The sequence below is a fragment of the Acomys russatus genome, chromosome 1 (genome assembly GCF_903995435.1).
Source record: "Acomys russatus chromosome 1, mAcoRus1.1, whole genome shotgun sequence".
Lineage (NCBI taxonomy): Eukaryota > Metazoa > Chordata > Mammalia > Rodentia > Muridae > Acomys > Acomys russatus.
The window spans coordinates 22,977,539-22,991,584 of record NC_067137.1 but is presented as its reverse complement, the minus strand read 5'-3'; the positions used below and the strand labels follow the sequence as shown (position 1 = coordinate 22,991,584).

Here is a 14,046-nt window from a genome sequence, read left to right as displayed (position 1 = left end):
TTCCTGAGTGGTTAGGGTTACTGGCCTGCACCACCGTACCTGGCAACCTTTTCTTGTTTCATCAACAGATACTGTGGTCTTCAGAGGCACAGTTCTGTGCATCAGTGCATAATGTGGTCTTTTGGGCTTTATTTTGTGTTTTGAGACAGGATCTCATTCTGTAGTCCAGCTTGGTCTTCAGCATTCAGAGTGCTGGGATTATAGATGAGAGCCACCGTGCCTGGCTGTAAGGTGGTCTTAAATGCTTCACATAGGCTTTGGAATGGCATGAGAACTGTCGTCCTTGTGGGGAGACAGAGACAACACACAAATATGAGAAAGTTAACAGTACATGTATTCAAATGTCCAGGGAAGCAAATAATAAGTTTTATGGTTTCGATGACTAATTTAAATGAAATGTGAAGGTGCCCAGGGTTTGTACATTAATGATGAAAAACTTCCGCTCTCTTAATTTTGTCCCTTCCTGACTGTACTGCCGTCAGTCATTTTGGAAGAACAGTTCTGAGGCAGCCAGCTTCAGGGTTGCTTTCCAGCTGTCTTGCATATTCTGCCCCCTGACTTCCGCCCCTCATGAGAGGTGGCATCAGTTACCTGCTCCCTGGTTTTGCTTGATCGCTCCTGCTGTTCTGGCAAGGTTGTTACAGGGTCACTGTAGGGGACCGCCTCGGGATTCAGAGCCCTGGAAATTGTTTTGTGGGAAACGTAGACTGTTGTAACAGAGACTATTCTTAGGGCCACCTAATACTGATAACTACTGTGACTCCACAGCACAGTGCGCTGTGTGTTCCCGGTGGCCTGGTGTGTTTCCTTGGCTTGTAACTGTACTTTTTGATCTCAGAACCATTCTGGTGAAACTGGTGAGCCAAGCCGGCACAGGTTTCTCCTTCAACCACAAGAGAAGCCGACTCCGAGAGAAGCTGAGCCTTCTGCACTATGATCCAATAGGTAAGACTCAGAGAAATGACGTCACAGCAGCTTAGCCGCTTTCAGAGCCTGTGTCTCCTTCCTTCCTGAATGTCTCTGGGTACTCTGTGGCCCCTTTGGAATCATGACATTCATCCAGTGATGTATATTGAATGTTTATTATGGTGCTAGCTAGTTGCTATGCCCGATGTGGGAACACCAGGACACAGGACAGACTCAGCCTCTGCTGTTGGCATTTGCAGTTGGTTTGAGAGGGAGAGGGAAGAAGTGACATTGTGATAAGTAAGTGCTATGAGAACACCCATTGGGATGTTGAGATATCGTAGGGGTCGGGGCTCTTGAAATGTACGTGAGCTTCGATAGGCAGAGCCTCTGAGAAGGTAGGAAATCAGCCATGGGAAGAACAGCCACCCGCAGTGGGGAGGGCGTGGTCTGACAGTGCAACTCACAGGGTTCAGATATAAATTAAACAAATGGAGAGTATATGTTGGTACATTGGGGTAGAAAATTTGATTTTCTCTTGTGCTATCTACCAAAAACACCATGATGAATGGTAACTTGAAACTTGTCTAAGAGAGACATACTTGGGCTGTTCAGATGGCTTGGCAGATTAAGGCAATAAGCCTGGTGACCTGACGTCCGTCACTGAGCCAGTGACGGAGCTGCAGGTTGCACACACATACACCATAGCACGCGGGTGCCCCTCCCCCATATACTCACAATAAATAAATGAAAAAGTCATGTTCCAAAGGCTAGATTGTCCACACTCACAAACCCAGCCACTGTTGGTGGAAGCCTACACTTTTCTGAATATGATGTGTGAACTTACGCAAAAACAAATGTTTTGAGTTTTGATTTAATTTTTCTGCCCTCTCCCAGCACTTGGGAGGCAGAGGTAGGCGGATTGCTGTGAGTTCGAGGCCAGCCTGGTCTACAAAGTGAGTCTAGGATAGCCAAGGCTACACAGAGAAACCCTGTCTTGAAAAACCAACCCCCCTAAAAAAAACCTAAAAAATTTTCTGCCCTGTTTAGTTGCCTCCTAATAAGATATAAGCTGTATTAGTATGGAGAGGCATTTAAAAAGCCCTCAAACTCAGCTGTCAGCTTAAAACTACTTAAGTTCCATTTTGTCACAGAAGTCAGATTCCTTGCTGTGTTTATGGTATTCATATTTCTGGCCATTTATTATTGTAATAAAAAGGGAATTCTGGTCTTAGACCTGAAGGCTAGAATGCTGAATCTCAAGAAGATTCCTTATATGGTGGAGAATTTACTGGAATGAAGACGTTGGATAGTGGATTGGTGTTTTCCTCCCTTCTGATTTCTTTGTATTAATTGGTAAAAAAGTGAAGAGACTTATATTGAAAGTACCTCTTCACTGCTATTTCAGCTCCTTTAGAGTTGACTTTTAGGAACCCACACAGTGTTGATACGAATTTATTAAATGTGCATCTTTGATAGTTTAAATATGTGTTGAACTTCATCCTTAGTGTGGAGGAGCTGTCAGGAAGTTAGGATTGTGATCTGTCAGTCTTGTGACACTGGGAGCATATACACCATGAGCAGCTCAGAACACAGGTTCACATGTCTGCTTCCTGTACACAGCTAAGTTTCCTAGCAAGAAATGTCTGACCCTTGGTAGCAAAATATCTTTCCTGAAGAAGAGGGTGTCCTGATACCTGGTTTCCTGCTGTTCTGTGGGATACTCTGCAGACTTGCCGTGAAGATGAAGATGCTTGCCTTGGGGCTGGCCTTGCGCTGGGTACCGGAGAATCTGGCCACTTCCCACCGTTTTACTGCAATGAGTAGACTTAGTTGGAGGATAATGTTCTGTTAGTCTCTTATGAAGCAAATCAGGGATGGAACACAGAAGGATTTCCAGTTAGTTGACCATTTCACAGACTGCTCTGAGGCAACAACCAGCTACCTCTGCTGTGTGTGTGTGTGTGTGTGTGTTCGTTCTCCATTTTATTTGTGTTTTGCATAAATGTATGTATGTATGTATATATGTATAAATGTATACCATGAATTGCTTGTGCTGCCCATGAGGCCGGTTCCCTGGAACTGGAGTTATGGATGGTTGTAAACCACTGTGTTTCCCAGCACTGTGGGTGCTGGGAAATGAACCTGTGTCCCCTTAACAAGTACTCTTAATCCCTGAGCCATCTCTCCAGCCGCCACCTCTATCTTTAGATTTCTTTTCCTCCTGTAAAACTACATGCCAAGGAGGAAGGATTAAAGGCTGAGGCATAAACGTATTAAAACTTTATTTATCATAAAGAGAATGAAAACTTGTCAGTTTTAATTCTGTGGATCACCAAACAAGGCAATGCAGACTTTAATTGGAACAGAAAGGACTTAGGTTAGCTGTAGGGAAAGAACTTGACAGAATCATTCTTCTATGAATTAAACAGCAAATATTTTGACTGAAAATTACATTATGTTTAGTGCTGTGCATAGCAGTGTGTCATTTCAATGCGGCTCACATGAGTGCTCACTATTTATCTGGCAGCAGCTCGGAGGGGATGGTTGTCTTTCATACCAGGAAGGAAATTGAGAGGGTTTTGATGATTATTTGCCTAGGAGTTTAGGGCTGGTGCACATTGCAGCCATACTCTTTCCTTCCTCAAGCTGGATTTTGAACCCACGACTAGTGCAAGTACTCCTTAATAGTCAAGGTTAGAACCCAGCCCTTCTGGCTGTTTCTAGTACTCTTTCTGCCCACCTCCCCTGATGTTCCTGAACCAAAGATGTAGGAGCCATTACGCAGATGTGTGGGGCTTCCCGCATGATCTGTTCATCTCTGTGCTGTGTCCAGTTGTGGTTTTCTGTGACAGCTTTCATTTGCTGAAAGAGGAGCTTCTTTGAGGAGGCGTGGTGGCCACACTGACCCAGGGAAGGTTCTCGAGGACCTTGGCTGTGGATGTGGCCCAGTGGTTGAGCATTTTTATGTGTACAAAGTTCTAAGTTCCTAGAACTACCAAAAATAAAACAAAACAACCCCCGCCCCCAAACCAACCAGGTAAAACCCTCTACTAGAATAATAACAAGGACCCTCTACTAGAGCCAGCCTAGTAGTCAGAGCTCCACTGTCATCTTTGCTTCTGCCTCTTAGCTATTTTTCCTGCACTTTGTTTTCCAGTACTGGATCAAACCTAGTACTTGGCACACAGTGGGCAAGAGCTGTCTGCCGCTGTGGCTGGGCCTCTCCCAGTTTCTGTTCTTGAGGGACCAAGCTTGCTTGCTTGCTTGCTTCCTTCCTTCCTTCCTTCCTTCCTTCCTTCCTTCCCTCCCTCCTTTCTTTCCTTCCCTTTCCTCCTTGCCTTTCCTTTCTTTCATTTGCAACCAGTTCTCACTGTGTGTTCTTGACTGGCTTAGGGCTCACAGAGATCCACCTGCTTCTGCTTCTCAAGTGCCAGGATTACCATGCCTAGCCAGTTTCTGTGGGGTATTTTTTTTTTTTTTTTTGGTGGAGGGAGAGGGGGTCAGGATGTTGTCATGTAGCCCAAGGTGGCCTTAAACTTGAAATCCTTCTGTTTCTGTCTTCTGAGTGCCAAGATTATAGGCATTCACCACAACATTTGGTCTGATCTCTAGGTTTATAAGAGCCTTGCTGGATTTTCACATGCTCATCTTATGATGCACCAGTGTATTAAATCAGCGTTTCCATATAAATGCTGCAGCTTGTCAAGCTCCTGCACTAAACTCTTAATTAAAGGGGAAACACAGAGAATAAAAGAAATTTTAATGCATATTTTCTCATGTTTTATATGATTCAAAGTATGTGAAAAATATCCTTTATATAATGTCTGTATGTTACTAAATTACTGCTGCATTTCTTAAGAATTGAAGAACTGCCTAGAGAAGCCGAGTGCAGTGGTGCATGCCTGTAATCCCAGCACTTGGGAGGCAGAGGCAGGTGGATCCCTGTGAGTTTGAGGCCAGCAGGTCTACAGAGTGAGTCCAGGACAGCCAGGGCTACAGAGAAACCCTGTCTGGTGAAACAAAACAAAAACAAAAACAAAGAAAGTTGAGTTCGTGCTGCTGAGCTGGAATAAGGAAGGAGGTGAGGGGGCAGTGAGGGCTGGAGAGATGGCTCGGCGGTTAGGGGTGGGGCTCACAACCAGAGACATCACAGAAAGGCAATGGTGTATGCACATTTTTACTAATTGTTATTTCCAAAGGTGATTTGGCTGTATGTATGTCTGTGTAACACAAGTGTACCCGGTGCTTACAGAGGACGTCAGATCCCCTAGAACTTGAGTTAGGGGTGTTTGTTAGCCAGCATGTGGGTGCTGGGAATAGAATCCGAGTCCTTTGACAAGGCAACCAGTGCTCTTTATCACTAGCCAGCTTATCAGCCCACAACAATATATTTTAAATTCCTAGATAATTCTTAATCATGGCTTGGAAATTTCATATGGAATGTATCCATTTTCGTTGTAGAAGAAGAGAAAATAAAGTTGAAAAGTCTTTATGGTCAGGTTCAGTAAGGAGTTGTGAGGTCACCAGTCCTTTGGCCTCCTGAGTTTTCTTTTGCTGTCCTGTTTTTGTGGCAGAGAAGAATCAGGTCAGGTAGGGTGTATGTGTGCCTGTGTCTGTCTCTCTCTCTCTCTCTTTCTGTGTGTGTGTGTGTGTGTGTGTGTGTGTGTGTGTGTGTGTGTGTGTGTTGGACTTGGCTGGAGGCTGATGGCAGATTATGGGACACATGAGGCTTAATGAAAACCTCCCTTCCCAGTGTCTAGCTCCAGCCTCTTACATGAAGGTAGCACTTTTTTTCCCCAGTAAACTTGTAATACTGAGTGAGGCTTTGCCGTACTGCCTGATCGCTAGTCTGCACCATTCCGGTTTGCGTGTGAAGGCATCTGTAGACAGTGGAGGTTCAGTGTATTTGCTGTCCCTTCTGACTGCAGTTCCTCTCTCCGCTCAGCTCTCAGTGCTGTTCTAGAGCCCAGCGCCAAGCCTGTTCTTGCTTACCGAGTGTGAAAATGGATCCAAGGCAGTGTTTGGCATGTTTGCCTCAGTTTCTCACATTGATTAAAATGACATTGTAGCATGTGTGTGACACTTGGGATCGGCTGGTGACCCTTCCCTGGGCTTCTCACCCATTTCTATCTATCTTCTCTGGCCCCTGAGATTGAGAAGCTGGGTTTGAAAATCAGCTCATCCTCATGTGAAAGGACTAATAAAACAAGGGACAAGGAGAGCGGGTTCAGGGCATGCTGTGTGTTTTAATACAAACGAAACGATGCTGCTTCCTCGTTTTCACCTACAACCCCCTTTTCTTGCCTCATAGTGAACAAAAAAGTTCTCTTCGTGGAACAGAAAAAAATACGCTCCCTCTGAGCAGTGGATTGAAAATGAATTTGACTCATAAATGAGAAGACCAAGGGTGAGACACCGATTCAGAACTCGGAGGTGTGCACTGAAGACAAAACCACAGCATGGCCTCCAGTGAGGCGAAGGCGGATGTGAAGGAGCAGTGTGGAGAAAGAAAGTTTTCTACAGAGACCAGATGTTTCTCTCTGGATGCCTTATAGGCCTTAATAAAAAAAAAAAAAAAAAGAAAGAAAATAGCCTGTCCTCTTGTCTCTTAGTGATATTTCCCCCTACTATTTGAAACTTGAAAATCAACCACCTAACCAAGAAATAACTTGTTTCCCATAAGAAAAGCCATTATCTATGGCGAGACTCGGGCAAGAGTTCCTAGGCTGCTCCTTGTGCCTCCACAAGACAGTGCTCCAGGCAGCGCTGCGGAAATTGCCCTGTGATGACAGTGGATAACGGGCAGCTGGGAGAAGGAAGGACACAAACATCTGCATTGGTTGTGTGAGTGTCATTAGGAAGAGTGCTAGTGGTCCATGTTCTTAAACTGCTCACTAGAGCCATGAGTGTGGTAGTCCACGGTGTGAGCTTTGAGGCAAGGTCTCACTGGCTAGTGTAGGCCGGCCTGGCCCCTGCTGTGCATGTAGACTGGTCACAGGCTCCTAGGGCAGCAGAGGAACCGATCATCTGCACCTTTACAACAAGAGTAGCTGTGGTGTATTCCATGTAGCTGCTTTGGGGACATGGTGTATTCACAGCTGATTCTGTTGGTCCTTGTGTTCATATATGGCTGCTGCCTTGCCTCGCCCCGTTCTCAGGCTGCTTGCCACCAGTTTTCAAAACTCCCCAGCTTCCTCCATTCTGAGATTATGGCTTAAAGTGAAAGATGAGCTTTTTCAGAATTGCTCGTCCGTATCCTACTTCATAGCTGAGATAATGTAGTGTCTCCCCTGGCCACAGGGTACTGGTGCTGTCCCAACATAGCAGGTGTCGCTTCCCAAGGTCCGTTCTTGATTTTGGCAAAACCAACTCTTGGGAAATGGAGTTAGACATAAGCAGAACAGCTTGCCAGGAGTTGGCTCTGTACCAGGAATCAAAATCAGGCCAGGTGTAAGCACGTCTACCATTGAGTGATCTTATTTTACTTTTTTTTTTTTTTTAATTAGAATTTCATGTAGTCTAGAGTGTGTCAGACTTGCTGTGTAGCTGGGGTTATCTTTAACTTCTGATCCTCCTGCCTCCACCACGTAGGTGCTGGGATTACAGTCAGGTGCTGCCACTCCAGCTTAGGCAGTGCTGGGATCAAGCCTGGGGCTTCACGTATGCTAGGCAAGCACACGTACTCTATCAATTGAGACACATCTGGCTAGAGGTGAGTATCAGCCACTTCTCAGAATGTGCCTGGGAGCGCTGGTTGCTGTCCTTTCCCTTGGGAAATTCTTTGCTCTGGCTCGATACTGCTGCCCACCCCTGCTGTACAGTGTACATCCAATACTAGGATTTGCTGCTTTCCAAATAGTGGTGCTGTTTGTACAGGTCCTGGTGGTGGTATCTTATTCAAGTTGCTGTTGTGACTGTGAAATAGGAAGGCAGCACTAAGTCAAAGAAGGCTTGATAACTTTGTAAATGAACATAATCCTTATAAAGGAAGGATACATTCTAGTAACTGTGAGCCAAGAGTGGCCACACACATGCATATTTTATTTCCAGTTTATATTTATTTGGGGTTAGCAGCAGTCAAAAGAGAGCAAGAGGGAGGTCCTTTTTGTATGGATAAGAGGACTGTGTTCCTGTGGCCTGGACGCTGACTGCAGCGATGAAATTGGATCTCTTGAGCATTTCTTCCAAGGGCAGATTTGGGTAGTAAGCCAGGTAGAAGGCCAGAGCTCCCACAAAACTGTCACCAGCACCCTGCAATGGAAGCACAGTTATAAAGACAAGTGCGCAGCCAAGCTGTGGATCAGTGGTAGAGAACTGGCCTGGTAATTGGGAGGCTGTAGGTTCAAGCCTCAGTACCGGAACCAAACCAATCACTTTAACTTTAGAATAGCTTCAGAATCCAGAAAAGGAGCAAAGACACTCTAGTCTGGCTTTGTCAGCATCCAGATGTGGCACCCTTACCATAACTGATGAAATACTGGCATAGTATTAACAATGTCATATTGATCTTACTCTGCTCAGGATCCTTTTCCTGTCCCAGCGTCCCATGCAGGATGGCAGTTTACAGTCATGCTTCCACACCTTTTTTGATTTTTTTCTGTATTTGTGTCAGTGTTTTTGATGACAGCTTAGAGGTCAGCTACTTTGCAGACTGTATCAGTTAACATGGATGGGGTCTCACTGTGTAACCCAGGCTAGTTTCGGCCTCTCCGGTGTTGGATTACAGGTGTGTATCAAGCTCTGTGCCCGGCTATGGGGTCTGTCTCTAAATTGTCACATCAGAGCAAGGATGTGTGTTGTGATAGTACCCTTGACCATGTTGCCGAGTGGCTTCTCTCAAGCCATTTTCCTCTTTCCATATTATGTTCTATAAGCCGATCATTAAGGATCCAACTCTCTACCCTTCCCACCAAGCGGGGTTTCTGCAGCTCAGTCCGGCTTCAAAGGCTCTTTAAGGGCCCTCTTTAAGGGAAGAGGATGAACTCCCCATCCTCTTCCCTCTACATTCTGTGTCCTGGGTTTGCAGGCATGCCTTACCACAGCAGGTTTAGGTGGTGGTGCCAGGGACCGAACCTATGGCTTCACACATAATAGACAGGCACTGTACCAGCTGAGCTACATGCCTAGCCAGACACCCTGCTCTGAAGTGGGTAGAGCTCCATTCTGAATTACACCTTAGCTCCCTGAGCATATGTGGGATTGACATGAATTGGAGTTCTGCATTCAAGATCGGCCCTCCCACCCACTTATTTACTCACTCGTATCAGCATGAACTCATTCTTTGGGCTGTTAGCTAATATTGTTTACTGTGTCGCCTGTTCATCCCAGCATTGGCAATTGAGTTCTTCTCAGCTGTCTCCTGTGTGTGTCTCTTATGCTAGCTCCATCATTTTGTTTTTGCTTGCTTGCTTTCTGGAACAAGATGCCTCAGGCTCATTTAGTATGTTCCCCTCTTAACCCTAAAATTAGCCATGTCTCCATTAAAAATGCATGCAGGGAGTGGTGAGTGCCATTCGGATGCTAGTTTCAAACCAAACGCAGGGAGAAGCAGCTGTGTTTCCATTTCCCAGGGTCTGTGTTGGAGAAGGTCACAGAGGAGCCAACCGGTTGACTACCCTACCAAAGTCTGATTGTCAGCACCTCCAGCGTGACACTAGTCATGTGCTCAGTAACTAATGTTTAAAACAAGTTCAAGCGGGATTGCAGTCTAACTCTGGAAATTCTGCTGTCAGGGGCACTTTCCAGTGTCACCCCCCATAACCAATACTGATTCATTGGGCCTAGTTTTTATAATTCTTGATGATCTTGCGGCTGTCATAACCTCTGCAGAGAGCCCGATGTGCAGTTGTTCCTCTCTCAGCTGAAACATCCAGGGAGCTATGTGTGTGGCACAGTGATAGCCACTAAGAAAAGGGACAAAGCCAGGCATGGTGGTGAAGGACTTTAATCCCAGGATTTAATCACTAGGCAGAGGCAGAAACTATAATCTCAAGGCTAGCCTGGTCTACGTAGTGACTTCATGGCCAGCCAGGACTACATAGTGAGACCTGTCTAAAACAGGGCTGAACAGAAGCCATCTGGACTAAATATTAATGGATGGTTTGGGGTGTGGTTTATGAGTGACAGTCTTACTATGCAGCCCACAGCTGGTCTGGATCTTGCTATGTAGCCCAGGCTAGCCTGGGCTTGTGGTCTTCCTGTCTCTTCCTCCTGAGTCTTTGCTTAGTTTGCAGGCATGTACCACCGTGTCAAGCTTATTTAGTATGGATTTAAAGAAGCGATCTGAAGAAAACCTCGCTGTAGTTTTTATAGAATAGTGTCGATTTCTAGGGAGAAGTCAGGCCTCTCAGAACAAGGACATTGGAGGAGGAGGGCAAACAGTGGGCTCAGGAGACAGCCACAGCACTGTGTCTACACAGCCCACATGGGCAATACGACATTTACAAGGAGCCACAGTGATGCAGGTGTGGATCCCCTCATCAGCCCTGGCTTCTCTTCTCCCTTCCCCTCTTCTTTCCTATCCCTCCTTTTCTGAGCTCATAGGTGTTTTGCTAAGTCCATTCTTTCTGAAGGATGCAGTGGAGAGAAAGACATTCTCAGGAATCTGTGGTTTCCCAGCATAGCAGCACAACTCGAGTGGGTCTGAGACCAGAGCAACTGTGAGCTAAAGGATGTATTGTGAAAACATGAAAGTTGGGCGTGTTAGCCCAGCACTCTAGAGGTTGAGGCAGGAGGATCACTGCAAGTTCAAGGTGAGCCTGGTCTACAAAGAGAATTCCATTCTAAACCAGGCCCAATTAGTGAGATTGTATCTCAAAAACAACAGCTGGTGTGGCAGCACACGCCTTTAATCCTAGCACTCAGGAGGCAGAGGCAGGCAGATCTCTGTGAGTTCGAGGCCAGCCTGGTATACAAATCGAGTCCAGAACAGCCAAGGCTACAGAGAGAGACCCTGTCTCAAAAACCCAAAAACCAAACAAACAAAACCTCACCGCTACCAACCAACCAACCAACCAACCAATTCCCCAAACCCCCAAACAACAAATAACACACACATATGCAGTGTTTGTGGATATTCAAGCTTACTGTGAGAGTCCCCCACAACCCAGGCCACGTACTTGAAATTGAGGGGACTGGGAGGAACACTTAAATGGCTGTGACAGTGACTGTAGAAAAGCTGAGGCTCCAGGCATTAGCAGCAGAGCTGACTGAGGCAATCCCCAAGCCAGCCTGGTTAAACACTTCAGAGAGGTCAGGGAAGCCTCTACCTTTGCCTGGTGACGCTTCAGTTTTAAGATGCCATGAAAGGAGGCACACAGCTGGGATGGGGGCAAAGTGCTTGCCTTGCAAACATGGGGTCCTGTGGATTCGAACATAAAAGCTGGGCATGGTGGTGGACATTTGCAGTTCTGCTACTAGAGAGATGGAGACAGGGGACCCTGCTGCTCTCTAGCCACCCGGCCTAACTCTCAGCAGCAGGCTGATAGTCAAGCCTATGTGGGAAATCCAGGTGGGGCCTAGGGGACAACTCAGGAGGTGAGAGAACTTGCTGTGAAGGCCAAGGACCTGAAATCCACCTAAAAGTTGGGCATGGCTGTACCTTGCGGCAGAAACAGGCAGGTCCTGGCAGCCTGCTGGGTAGCCAAGCTGCCTAGCTCAAACAGTCCAGTTCAGTGAGAGGGCCTGTTTCAAAAAGGAAGAAACCCCTAATATCCTCAGGTCTCTGTATGTGCATGCATGGGCATATGTTTTCACACACCTACACATTTATGTCACATTTCCTCTACATGGTCCCTAAGGACTCTTGCTGCTATATGCACACACACATGCACACACACATGCACACACACAACCACCACCACCCAAAGTGTGCATTCAATTGCTGATGAACCAACTTCCAGTTGCTCTGCTTTTGAACTCATAAGCAAGATGCTTGGGTGTTCCAAAGCAGGTGGCAGTTGGGCCACAGAGCCCCAGCTCTTGAAAGCCACATTACACCCAAGGGTGGAAACACATAGAGGGTGGAGAAGGGGTTCTCCTTCATATGGAGTAGAACGGCAAGGATGTCCAGGTGCGGGCCGCTCTGGCTTGCTCTGCTGCAGGAGGCTGCAGAGCTGGATACTTCTCCTCCACGCTCTCCCAGCTTCATTTCACATTTATGTTGACCTTCCCCAACAGAACAAGATGAAACAAAGAAGGAACCGAACCTCAGAAACAGTAAGGCATCACTAGCAGAATCTCAGGAATAGTGAGCATTGCTAGTGACTATGGGAGAGAGCCCCAGTAAACCTTCTCATTATGTCACCAGTAAAAGTCTGTGGGCAGGAAGGAAGGCTAGAAGGAGACATCACAGAGTGAGACAAATCTCTTTAGTGTCTCGGGAACTCTGTCCTCCCTTAGCATCCTGAATACACCATGCTGTGCATTTTATGCAGAGGCCCGCTGTAGGACAACTTGCACACTCTTTGGGGTGTGTCTCCATCCATGCTCTGTGTCTCTTGCCTGCCCTGCCCAGCACTTCCCCATTCTGTCCTCTCCTCAGGACCTCCTCTAAGGCAGCTGGCTTGGCGTGAGTCGTATGTCACTCTCTTTTGTGTTACAGAGGTCAGGTTGCCATGGCTCAGAGTCACTTGCTATTCCCATTGTTGGGTCTATTTATAGCACAGGCTTTCAAGTGCCAATAAATTACTCGGCTGTTGATTCACATCTTTAGTCTAACTATTTTTATACATTGGTATGGTTTTTTTTTTTTTTTAATGGAAAGTGCTTTAAAAGTGGAAGCTGTATTCTATCACTGTGATTTTCCTGTAAGTAAAGCACTTTCCAATCAATCATCCTGGGTATAATGGAATAGATCTCATTGATAGAACTTGATGGTTTTAACCTCTGCTTGAAAATGACTTTTATGCCACAGGGGGTGATGGCATACTTCACCCTCCTTCCGACAGTTGCCCACGTGGCTAGTACTCGGCTCCTTCTCAGAGCACGTCCCTCCTGAGGACCAGCTGCTCACCCAGAGTGCATGGGGCATTCCGCACTCCCCGCTTTCCCAAGGGCCACCGCATTCCTGTGTTCTGTGACATTCTGATCCATAGTGTGTGTGGAGGCAGCTCTTGTGTCAGGCTGGGATGGGCAGCAGCGATGCCTAGTGGTGCATCCTGAGGCTTCTGGTGGTAAGGTTTTTGTTTTATTCTGGTTTTTCGATACAGGGTTGCTCGGTGTAGGCTTGGCTTCCCAAGACTCGCTTTGTAGACCAGGCTGGCTTCGATCTCACAAGCCTGCCTCTGCCTCCTGAGTGCTGGGATTAAAGGTGTATGCTACCACGCCTGGCTTGGTGGTTAGTTTTTTTTTTTTTTTTTTTTAAATCAAATGACAAATTCGAGTCATCTGGAAGAGGGAGTCAGTTGAGGAAATGCCTCCCTCAGATTGGCCTGTAGACTGAAGCATGAGGTCTGAGCCCACTGTGGGTAGTGCCACTCCTGAACAAGCCATGGAAATAGCCGGTAAACAACACTCCTCCAAGGCCTCTCTTCAGTTCCTGCCTTGAGCTCCCGCCTGCACTTCCCTTGATGGACTGTAACCTCAGGGGCCAAATAACCGCTTCCTCCCTGTGGTCCCATGGTTATCAGTGACTGCAGCACAGACGCATACTGAGACAAGTGCTGTGGGGGCAGGAGGGCTTTGAGGGCGGGGGCTACAGGGAGGGGGCACTGGCTCAGTTGGTCAGATGATGTCAAGGGCATGACTTGAGACAGAGAATTTTTAAGGTCAGGACCAAGCTGGGTTGTGGGGAGGCCTCTGCTGCTAGGCTGAGGCAGTGTTGCTATGTGGAGGCTGCTCTCTCATTTCCCTCATTCCTTGTAGACCATCCCCTCTGGCCAAAGCCCCACTTCTCATTTTCTTGGGGCCCTTGTCTAAGACCATGGTTCTATGCCCACACTGAATCAACCCACTTCATACCTAGTGTCTTAGGGCTGCCTGGTGAAAGCAGCGAGGAGCCGGAGGCAAATGCTTAAGAATGGTAGAATGTCACCCCAGCATGGCACCCTCACGTGTTGATCCATGTCCCTGTTGCCTGCAGTAGTTGCTTTTTTGTTTTTTGTTTTTTTCTTTTCTGAAATTCTTCTCAGAGTCGGG

General features: G+C 46.8%; 2 protein-coding genes across 3 annotated transcripts in view; one reads left to right on the top strand and one right to left on the bottom strand.

Moving 5' to 3' along the window:
- The first annotated feature begins 204 nt into the window (after nt 1–204).
- Mrpl33 (mitochondrial ribosomal protein L33) lies at nt 205–6,389 on the top strand. The gene is made up of 3 exons (XM_051154554.1): nt 205–226; nt 769–945; nt 6,221–6,389. The coding sequence occupies exons 1-3, from the start codon at nt 205–207 to the stop codon at nt 6,268–6,270; spliced, it is 249 nt and encodes an 82-aa protein (XP_051010511.1). The 3' UTR covers nt 6,271–6,389.
- A 1,562-nt stretch (nt 6,390–7,951) lies between these two features.
- Nucleotides 7,952–14,046, bottom strand: part of Rbks (ribokinase) — a 79,449-nt gene continuing 73,354 nt past the window's right edge. For both annotated transcript variants that reach the window (XM_051171045.1, XM_051170961.1), the window contains one exon: nt 7,952–8,160. In XM_051171045.1, coding sequence (XP_051027002.1) covers nt 7,987–8,160 — 174 coding nt within the window. In that variant the 3' untranslated portion in view covers nt 7,952–7,986. The remainder of the gene's footprint in view (nt 8,161–14,046) is intronic.

Excerpts from the sequence above, each read along its gene's own strand:
- Mrpl33 (XM_051154554.1), top strand. The coding sequence starts at position 205 with ATGAGAGCCACCGTGCCTGGCT. Across the intron at positions 227-768 it reads GAGAGCCACCGTGCCTGGCT|CACAGTGCGCTGTGTGTTCC; the intron begins GTAAGGTGGTCT and ends GTGACTCCACAG. Across the intron at positions 946-6,220 it reads TCTGCACTATGATCCAATAG|TGAACAAAAAAGTTCTCTTC; the intron begins GTAAGACTCAGA and ends CTTGCCTCATAG.